This window comes from Giraffa tippelskirchi, chromosome 4 (assembly GCF_054371585.1).
Source record: "Giraffa tippelskirchi isolate mGirTip1 chromosome 4, T2T-mGirTip1v1.2.pri, whole genome shotgun sequence".
Classification (NCBI taxonomy): Eukaryota; Metazoa; Chordata; class Mammalia; order Artiodactyla; family Giraffidae; genus Giraffa; species Giraffa tippelskirchi.
In genome coordinates, this window is record NC_137278.1 from 98,834,326 (window position 1) to 98,845,274 (window position 10,949).

Here is a 10,949-nt window from a genome sequence, read left to right on the forward strand (position 1 = left end):
TCTTTACTGTCTGAGCCACCAGGGAAGCCCTTAAATTCCAGGTACCCACCTTCAACATTGGAGACCCCTGTGGGTGGAAAGTAATTCTGGTATACTGCTTAAAAGGTCTTCGACATGTGAACTCTTCTTGTTTCCATCCTTACTAGAGACCTCATCTTCCTTTCAACTCCAGTCTCACCGACTTGGGTGTGTCAGATGAAGTGAGGATTAGGTTGTTTAAATGATAGCTGTCTTAAACTTTAGCATTATAAGGACAGAGCCATAGCAGATTAGGATGCAGAAGAAATTCTGTTGCCTTTTTATCTCCCTTTCCAAAGCATATGTTTTAGTCAGGGTTGATGGTTGCAACAAGCAGGAAACTGTTCACTACCCAAATTAGTTCTAAAAGGTGAGATTCTCTCAAAAGGTATCTTCACTGACGGGGAGCCTGACACTTTCTGCTACTTGCCTGATGATGTCCACTGACCTGGAATAGCCAGGGACCAGTTTTGATTCTGTCATCACAGGTTTTTTTTTTTTCATTCCTTTGTGGGTGGCCAGTTTCTGTCTTTCATTCAAATTCTGAACAGTGAATCTGGTTGGCTCAATCTCACTTACAGGTTGGTTCTTATATCCTTTCTCACCCCAGTTTAATAACATCCAGAGGATGAAGTCATATGGCCCATATTTTTGCCTTTCTAAGGGATTAAAAAAAAAACTACCTGAGCTATTTCGATGTGTGTGTGTGTGTGTGTGTTTAACTTACATTGAGAGCATAGGGAAGTCCCATGTTCATTTCATCCAGTTTCCTCCAGTACTTAAAGTTCCCATAACTAATAGTACAGTCTAAGTCAGTAAAGAATGACAGATTTGACTACATAGAAATTTAAAGCTGTGGTTTAAAAAAACACCTTTTTTAAAAAAAAGTGTGAAATCAATTGTGTGTGTGTGAAAGAATACAGAAAAGAATGGAAATATACATATCTACCTCTTGGTAGATACCTCTGCAGAGGATGAAAGGATTAGGGAGAAAGAAATCTATATGCAAACCCCAACAAATTTTGAATAACACAATGAGGCATCACAATACACCTAGGAGAAACAAAAAACAAAACCAGAGACAGGATGTGCTTTAAGGATGCAGGGAAAATGTATCTCTTCTACATTATTGGTGGGACCGTCAAATGGGTTTGCTCTAAGTTTTTACTATGACTACATATTACTTGCAATATCCAGGTGGCTCAGTAATATAAAGAACCCACCTGCCAATGCAGGAGACGCAGGTTCTATCCGTGGGTCAGGAAGATCCTCTGGAGGAGGAAATGGCAATCCACTCCAGTATTCTTGCCTGGGAAATCCCATGGACAGAGGAGCCTGGTGGGCTACAGTCCATAAGGTCGCAAAGAATCAGACACAACTGAGCAGCTACACAACAACAAAAATGAATGTTCTATGGATTGAATGTACCATAGTTTCTGTTAACTGCTTATTTGAGTGGCATCTTGATTGTTTCCAGTTTGGGACTATTGCAGATAGAACTGCTGTGAGCATTTCTAAGTGGGTTTTTGTATAAACTTTCGTTTTCATGTCTCTGGAATAAATGCCCAGGAGTGTGATTATCAGGTCATGTGGTAAATTTTTATCTTTTGAAGAAACTGTCAAACATTTTCCTAAGTAGCTCTTTCATTTTATGGTCCCACCAGTAATATAGAAGTGATCCATTTTCCCCACATTCTTATACTGTCTCTGTTTTTTGTTTGAGCCATTCTAGGTATATTGTGATATCTCATTATGTTGTTTAAAATTTGTTGAGGTTTGTATATGGTCTAGCATGTGGCGGTTCTGTCCTCTTGGTATATTTTCTGTAGGTACTTGAAAGATTATATTGTTGGGTGGAGGGTAAATGGTGATAAAATTCTGTTGGTTGATGGTATTGAGTTCTTATAGCTTATACCCTTGCTGATTTTCTGTCAAGTTCTGTTGGTTGTTGAGAGAGTGCTGTTGAAATTTCCAACAATAATTGTGGAATTGTCTGTGTCTCCTTCAAGTTTTTGCTTCAGATATTTTGCAGTACTGTTATCTGGCGCGTACCACTTAGGATTTCTGTGTCTTTTTGGTGGATTGACCTTTTTATCATTATGCAATGTCCCTTGGACTGCAAGGAGATCCAGCCAGTCCATCCTAAATGAAATCAGTCCTGAATATTCATTGGAAGGACTGATGTTGAAGCTGAAACTCCAATACTTTGGCCACCTGATGCAAAGAGCTGACTCATTGGAAAAGACCCTGATGCTGGGAAAGATTGAAGGTGGGAGAACGGGAAGACAGAGGATGAGATGGTTAGATGGCATCACTGACTCAATGGACGTGAGTTTGAGTAAACTCCAGGAGTTGGCAATGGACAAGGAGGCCTGGTGTGCTGCAGTCCATGGGGTCGAGAAGAGTCGGACATGACTGAGCGACTAAACTAAACTGAATGTCTCTCTGTACCTGGTTATTTTCTTTGCCCTGAAGTTTACTTTTATCTGACAGACATTCACATGTCACATCTGATTCAGTTTCTGGTTTTGGTATTTTTTTATACTTTTAAAAATTGTATTTTATTATTTTTGGCTGCTCTAGGTCTTTGTTGCTGCGCACAGGCTTTTTGTAGTTGTGGCGAGCTCAGGATACTGTTTGTTGCAGTGCATGGGCTTCTCATTGAGGTGGCTTCTCTTGTGGAGCACCGGCTCTAGGGCGCGTGGACTTCAGTAGTTGCAGCTCATGAGCTTATTTGCCCCGTGGAATGTGGGATCTTCCTAGACCAGGGATCAAATCCATGTCTTCTTTGTTGACAGGCAGATTCTTAATCACTGGACCACCAGGGAAGTCCCGTGATTATCTTTTTTGTACCCTTTCTTCTATTGCCAAAGATCTCCAATTATTTTCTACAATAAATTCCCAGAAATAAGACCATTAGTCAAATGGTATGAATATTTTTTATGACTTGCTATTAATCTAAGCAGCTTTTGATAAATTATGACCTCACCAGCAATGTATAATGCTGATTGTTTTTAATTACACGTCACTTTATATTTTTAATTTAGAACAATGGAACAGTGGAAAATGTTGGCTTTTTTTTCCTGCATACCTCAGTTCCCAAATTAGAAATTTCCTGTTGAAGGAACCACATATCCCAAGTTCTCATTTGGGACATTTGGGAATGTGATAAGAAGGGAGATGGAGAAATGGGTAATCTTTTATTTGATATCATAGCTACTTACATGCACGAACACAAGCCCGCACTCACTCACACACATGAACATTGCACATGTGTACGAACATTCATGCCTCACACCCTCACAAGCACATTACACATGAGTCATTGCATTTGTGCGTGCACCAGCAGTTTACTCCTAGGTTGTCTTATTCTATTTGGTCTGCTACAATAAAATGCCACAAATTAGGAGGCTTATAAGTGAGAAATCTATTTCTCACAGTTCTGGAGATTGGCAAGTCTAAGACCAAGATGCCTTCAAATTCAGCGTCTGGTAAAGGCCCCCTTCCTAGGCTGTCTCTTAGCTGTAACCTCCCTTGGCAGAAGGAGGCAAGGGAGCTTTCTCAGCCTCCTTTATAAGGGCACTAATCCCATCCACATGGGCTCTTCCCCTCATGACCTAATCACCTCCTGGAGGCCCTGCCTCCCTAATACTGTCACACTGGAATTAGGTTTTCAACATACGAATTTGGGAGGGCATGACATGAGACCATGGCAGGTCCCTCATTGAGCCCCTGGCTAGGCAGGAGGCTTCAGCATGGCCGGGTCATCCTCAGAGTCTGTCTCTGGCTTCTTTTATTCCCTTATCCTTGCCCAAAGTCCTCGCCGCTACCAGTTTCAAAAGTTTTAACCACTGGTCTGGGAGCGGAGGTTGACTCTGGGACCAGAAATGAGAATTTGGAGAGATAAGCCTCAGAAGAAGGTGAAGGCAGAGCTTCCTCCCCTCTCTGGAGATGGTGAGTTTGGCTAAACCCCTAGGTGGAGCTCTGGATGGTGACCAGAGGTCTGGATTCTGACACAGACCCATGTCAGGAACCAGGGTGGCACCTGCCACATGGGTGGGGTTGAGGAACATCTTCGAGAGGCAGTTATGATTTGTGTCTGTGGTGTCTCCCTTTTGTTTTTCCTAACATTTTAACAGAGTTTTGTTTCTCTCCTTGCTTAGTCTCAGGAGTGTGTGTGTGTGTTTAGGGGGAAGGGGATGGGCTTGGCCCATATCTCTGCAGCAGTAGTCAAGAGTGGGTTCTATCCCTTCTCCAAAGCGGAGTGGGGAATTGGCCCAGGTCACTGGTGGGAGGAGCTGCTCTTCTCCAGGCGCTCCAGCATCCTGGGCTGATGGGGCGAAAACCAATTCTCCAGAATGAACCTGTGCATGGCTCCTGTGTGGGTCAGAGCCCTCTGGGAGCCACTCAGAGGCAGCTGGGGAATACTGAGGGGGAGGGGGCTTCTGATGTTGACTAATACGCACAAATACTGCAATAATTCAGGTGAAAAAAATTTGGGTGTGTCCAGGACCCCTGTCCTATGGCCTGCCTGTAGTGTCTCAGTCGTGTCCGACTCTTTGTGACCCTATGGGCTGTAGCCCGCCAGGCTCCTCTGTCCATGGGTTTCTCTGGGCAAGAATACTGGAGTGGGTAGCCATGCCCTTCTCCAGGGGGTCTTCCCCACCCAGGGATTGAACCCCGGTCTCCAGCACTGCAGGTGGATTATTTCCCATCTGAGCCAGCAGGGGAGCCCACTGTCCTATGGAGACAGGTAGAATTGGGGATCAGTGGTGAGCAGGAACTGCCCTGAGGGAGCCTACATTCTGGGGCGAAGATGGAGAATGGGGCTGGCAGTGGCAGGGTGGGAGAAGCACCAGGTGCCTGAAGGCACGTGGGAGGGGTGCCCAAGCCAGTCAGGCTTCCTCAGGTGCTTCTGAGTGAGGCTGGAAGAAAGAACCAGAGCTGTGGAGAGAATGCTTTTCAGGTCAGTGTTTTCTGTGCTTCCAGGTCCGAGGAAGGGCCAGGCAGCTGGAGAACTGAAGTGGGGCCTCAGGACTCAACCCAGACAGGTTGTGAGGGTGAGGATATCACAGTGGGGAAGGAGGATGCCTTGGGGGTGTGGAGTCAGGAGACTGGGAGGAAGCAGGGCCAATAACGAGCCTTTCACACTAAGACAGTTGAGGTGTAACTTGAGGGCAGTGGGGGGTATTGGCCAGGTTTATGCAGAGCTGGAATGGGAATGATTCTTTTAATTTACCATCTAACTTCCTCAATACACAATGCCATCTCAAATGCATTGCAGCTACTCTACAAGTGATGCTACAATTGCTCCACTCCACTCTTGGCGTTTTTGTTTTAAATTTTTATTTATTTTTGGCTGGGCTGGGTCTTCATTGCTACATCTGGACTTCTCTAGTTGCAGCGAGCAGGGGCTCCTCTCTAGGTGCAGTGCGCCGGCTTCTCATTACGGTGGCTTCTCTTGCTGCAAAACACTTCTCTAGGGTGCTTGGGCTTCAGTAGTTGCGGGTCCTGGGCCCTAGAGCACAGGCTCAGTAGTTGTGGCGCATGGGCTTTGTTGCTCTGCGACTGGTGGGATCTTCCCTGATCAGGGATCGAACCCCTGTCTCCTGCACTGGCAGGCAGATTCTTTACCACTGAGCCACCAGGGAAGCCCCCTACTCTTGATGCTGACTATAGATAATCCTTCTTCACGCAGCCCATGTAGACCTTTTTTTCCCCAGGGTTGTAGGCAGCCTGCCTAGATTTCTCCCCAGAAGTTGCCTTGCTAACTACTACCCAGGCATTGAACTCAGTAGCCCATGGGCAAGTGATGTCCAGCCCCAGTTTCTAGGATTTGGCTCCCCGGCCCAAACCCTGCTCCCCCACAACCCTGCTCATGTGGGAGGGGAACCAGACAGCTCCGCACAGGACCTGCGGCTGAGACGTGGCAGTGAGCTCAGGGACCTATGTTTAAGTGAGACAGCCCCTCATCAGGTGGTCACCAGCTAGTCGTCATGTGTAGATACAGCAGCTCTGTGGCAGGTAAGCCTTCCTGGGCCCTTGGCAGACATTACTAATCCATTACGTCACCTTTACACTGGGTCAACCCAAAGCTGCAGACAAACCACTGTCAGTCACAGCTGGTACCTGGGGTGAAGCCGATTTGCCATCCTTGTCCCAGACCAGACAGGACGCAAAGGTCAGGGTGACTTTGAGTCAGAAGCCGGGCCGGAGAGCAGTGATCAGTACACCAGGGATTTCAAAAGCCCTGCGGTAAAGGGCAGGGCAGGGGATGGTAAGGCTGGCCAAGCAGAAGTGCAGGGAAGGAGCTGATGACTCACCTTCACCCAGAACCTCAGTTTACAAAGCACTTTCACTAAATACTCATGACTCTAAAGGTAGAAATTACTTCCATATTATGGATGAGGCAATGGAGGCCCAGGGGAACCTGTTTGCCCAGTGTCACCAGTGTGGCAGCTACGGTTTTGGTCTGCCTGACAGACACACTTCCTGTGAGGTAACAGGCCCACGTGCCTCGTTAGCACGGGATGTGAGACCACGCTCTTTACTGAAAAATCTGTCCTTGCCTTGAGACCCCCAGAAGGGAGGGCAGCAGAGCTGAGCCAGAGGGCAGTGACCTGCTAATAAATGCTGGAGTACCAGCTCCTGGAGGGTGCAGTCCTGTCACTTTGGCCTAGTTCAGGCTGCCAGTGTGATATTGAATGCAGGGTTGGGAAGAGAGGAGCCAGTGGGAGCCAGTTGCAGCTCCCCCAGGGCAGGGCCCCCACACCCTGCTTGTTGAATTCTCCCTGCAGTCCCGTGAGCCGCGCAGGCTCTTTCCTGCCTGAGCGGGGATTCGCTTCTGTTGTTGGCAAGTAAAGGGCCTAGGACTCCTCCCTGAACCCATGGAGGAGTCGGTCTCAGGGGTGGGGATCTTCCCTCCTCATCCCCTGCTCCCTCAAGGGAGAGGTGACCAGGCCAGGCAAGTGGTAGGAATCAAGCCAAGAAGGCCTGCCCCCCCACAGTCAGGTGGAGGTAGGGAGGTGCCCGTCCCTGTTCTCCCCTAGTGGCCCCTTCCTGCCCAGGCGGCCTCACAGACAGGGCTGGGCAGGGACTCCACTTGCTGGTCGCAGGTGGTATTGGTTCTCCAGGAAGGGCCAGGGGCCCAGAGGAGCCAGTATGGTCCTCTGGGGACCAGGGTATGTTCAGTGGGCAGGGAGGAAGGTACCTGCCCTTCTCCAGTCACTAGACCCTATCTGTCTGGGCCTCACACTGGGCCACAGTGCAGAACCTGGAAGGGACCGCACTCGTTTCATAGATGCGCAGACCTGGCCCAGGACGGGGTAAAGGCTTTTGATACCTGAGGAGTTGGGCGGGGGGAGCCCGTCCCCTGCCCCTGTGGCCGGAAGCCAGGGGACACTCCACAGGTGACTCTGCCATGACCCACTTCTGCCCTGCTCGCCTGTCTGGAAACCTTGTTGTTTCCCAGCAGGACATTCCTGGAGTCATTTGCTTAGGAAGCTGGCCTGGCTGATCTGATGACAACAGAGCAAAAACTGCCTCCTAGTGTCTGAGCTGCTGATGGGCTTGACTGTGGGAACGCCTGGGAAACCTGGAGGCCGGATAAGCCAAGCCCCTCGGGCCTGGGGACCAGGAGGGCTGTAGTGGACAGGCAGGTATACCCTGACCGACGTGCAGCAGCCACCACTGAGCGCCAAGCAGTGACCCCCATGTGTCCAGAAATTTTGATTTTTAAAGAGCAGCCCAGTACCCACATTTTTATGTAAAATTTCTTGATTTTTAAATGCTGGCAACTAGTTACAGAAACATTTAGAAAAAAATCACATGGGTCAGTGAAATGAAACACCTTCAGTCCATTGTCTGCAGCGTCTGGTTTTGAGCCTACATGGAAATCTCTCCTTTACCTGTGGGGTCTTCCCAGCCTCCCCTTCTAATACCTCCTTCCTTCCGACTGCCAGCCCGCGTCTGTGCCCACCCAGAGCCCGCTCCCCTGCGGCCCCCTCCTACTTTACCCACAGTGGACTGAGAGACCTCCCTGCTTCCAGACCCTATGGCTCCCCCTTTGGAAGGTCACACCAGGAAAACAGATACCCCCTCCCCACTGTGTCCTTGCTGCAGTCACCCACAGACCCTCGAGTCCTCCTCCCAGTCCTTGCAGACAATAGTCCTCGCCCCAAACCGCTGCCATCCTATCTGTGCTGATTTCAGGGCAGCCACAAGATTGCCAGGAGAAATATCAACAACCTGGTATATGTAGATAATATCACTCTAGTGACAGAAAGTGAAGAGGAACGAAAGAGCTTCTTGATGAGGGTGAATGAAAGAGGAAGGTGACAAAGCTGGCTTTAAAACTCATCATTCAAAAAACTAAGATCATGGCATCCGATCCCATCACTTCATGGCAAATAGAAGGGGAAAAAGTGGAAACAGTGACAGACTTTATTTTCTAGGGCTCCAGAATCACTGTGGACAGTGACTGCAGACATGAAATTAAAAGATGCTTGTTCCTTGGAAGAAAAGCTATGACAAACCTAGACAGCATTTTAAAAAGTAAAGACATCACTTTGCCAACAAAGGTCCATATAGTCAAACCTATGGTTTTTCCAGTAGTCATGTACTGGAGAGTTGGACCATAAAGAAGACTGAGCACCGAAGAATTGATGCTTTCAAATTGTGCTGAAGAAAGACTGTTGAGAGTCCTTTAGACTGCAAGGAGATCCAACCAGTCAATCCTAAAGGAAAATCAACCTAAAGGAAATCAACCCTGAATATTCATTGGAAGGACTGATGCTGAAGGTGCAGCTCCAATACTTTGGCCACCTGATGTGAAGAGCCGACTCACTGGAAAAGGCCCTAATGCTGGGAAAGATTGAAGGCAAAAGGATAAAGGGGCAGCAGAGGATGAGATGGTTGGATGTCAGCTCCACGAGGGTAGAAACTTGAAAGTTTTGTCCACTGAGGTGTCTATCCAACACCCAGAACAGTGTCTGGCACCCACTGGAAATAGACATTCAGTATTTGTCAAACGGCCTGTACTTAAAAGACTGTCACCAAGAAAAGGGCCAGGACTGTAGGGACATTCCTGCCAGAGTTGCCTCCACTCACCACCAGAAACAGTGTAAATGCCACAGATGGTTTGGAGGGGGTCCTAAAAATGACCCTGAAACAGTTTATGCCTCAAAGGCAGGTGCTGGCCTTTAAGTCCCCAAGGCAGAGTCAGGGACTGTTAGGGGACATGGCAAGTAACACAAAGGAACGAGTATAAAAAGCAAAACGACGTGGGGTGACCAGTGCACCTAGGGCGGCAGTGCCAGGAAACGTGCAGGATGCCCTGCCAGTGAGCCAGGTGCTCCACGCAGCCCAGCCTGGCGTCTTAAGCTACAGGATCTCTCAGAACTCCTGCTTCAGGATCGTGCCATCCCTCGGAATATCGAGGAGAAAAACCACAGAAAGGTAGCATGCCAGAACTGCAGGGCACAGAGGTCTTCCAGGAAGTAGGCCCGCATTCGGCTCCGGTGTTTGCTGATGCTGAAGCAGAGCTGCAGCGCGCCCCCCCGGGGACCAGCTCAGGACGGAAGACGCCCATGCAGAGTATTTCCCAGTGCAGCCTCCAGAGGGCGCCAGCGTCACAGCTCTGTGCAGCCCAAGCTCAAATTCTGTTGCCAGGCCAACGGCCCGCTTCGGGGGGGGGGGGGGGCGGCACTGTGGCTTTGCAAATGAAGGGGACCCCAGCGACCCTGCCCCACATCAGGCAGGGCCTCGCACACAGCAGATGCCCACATCCAGGAGATCTGACTCTAAAAGACCTGTGGCCCAGCACCCAGGGCACTTGCAGGGAGGGTGGCGGGAGAATTCAGTCCTCTCCCTGCTCCTTGTCAACAGCAGAGACCCCATAGGCTCAGAGATGGGAGCACGTGGGTGCCTGCAGGGGTCGGGAGCTCAGGGCTGAGATCACACGGCTACTTGGGCTGGCTGTCTCCCCACAGGAGGGAGCAGGGGAATCCCTTCAGAGCCTACGTGTTCATCCCTCCAGCCACCTTATCATCAGCTGATACATCTGAGACTGGAAGTCAGGACCCTGGGCCAGTAGTGACACCGCCTTTCCAGAAACCTGTATGAAGCTTGGCCGGTGGCTGTGACCAGGTTCTAAGAACAGGCAGCCTGAGGAGGGGAGGGGAGCAATGCCTCTGACAGGGGCACCCCTCCCACTGTGACAGGTGAGAGCACACTGCTCTCCAGGCAGAGCCCGTAGGAAGGAGGGCATTAGGCTGCAGGATTTGAGCCCCGGGAGCAACCGCATCAGGAAAAAGGCAGATGCCCAGGTGAAGATTCTGATCCCCATCATCCCCTTTTCCCTCCAGGCACCCCCGGTGGGAACCGTTCGCCTGTGCCCCCACCCCGCACATGTGGCAGGTGAGTAGAAGGGCTCACCAAGAAGACTCGGCAGCAGCCCCCCAAGTCGGCATCCAGCACCAGGGCAGGCGACTCCAGCTTCCTGCTTGCACCCTCAGCCCCAGGAGTGCTGCTGACAGCTGCAGGGCATCCATGTGGTTTAGCTCAGAGTGCTGGATAACGCCCCAGTGCAGAGCTCTGCTCCCCTACGTACCTGCTGGGGGCACCAGGGCAAGTCCCAGCCTCTCTGAGCCTCAGACTCCGATCTGCACCATGAGGAAGGCAACAGCTGGTTGTCCCCAGACTCAGCCAGCCCAGTGGGCTGAAGGCCCAGGACAAAGGGCACAGCGTGCAGAAGTATGAGCTGGAGGCTGGGTTTGCCCTGGCCCTGCTCGTTATTCCAGTGCCAGCATCCCAGGCAGGAGTGGGTGCTGGGCAGGCCCCTCTCTTTGGCTCCCCTGTTACCCCGTGGGTGGCGCAGCCCACGAGAACACCCCCGCCCCACTGCTTCTGCAAAGGTCCATACCACACACACC

General features: G+C 50.2%; 1 protein-coding gene across 17 annotated transcripts in view; it reads left to right on the forward strand.

The window, feature by feature from the left end:
- KANSL3 (KAT8 regulatory NSL complex subunit 3) overlaps positions 1-10,949 on the forward strand; it is a 73,670-nt gene that overhangs the window by 43,151 nt on the left and 19,570 nt on the right. For 8 of the 17 annotated variants that reach the window (XM_081484681.1, XM_081484699.1, XM_081484682.1 and 5 more), the window contains 2 exons: positions 5,008-5,078; positions 10,383-10,947. The exons of 2 other annotated variants lie outside the window; for them this stretch is intronic. In XM_081484681.1, coding sequence (XP_081340807.1) covers positions 5,008-5,040 — 33 coding nt within the window. In that variant the 3' untranslated portion in view covers positions 5,041-5,078; positions 10,383-10,947. Of the gene's footprint in view, positions 1-5,007; positions 5,079-10,007; positions 10,239-10,382; positions 10,948-10,949 lie in introns of those variants that run through there. 7 more of the 17 variants (XR_014051939.1, XR_014051936.1, XR_014051937.1 and 4 more) reach the window with 3 other exon arrangements.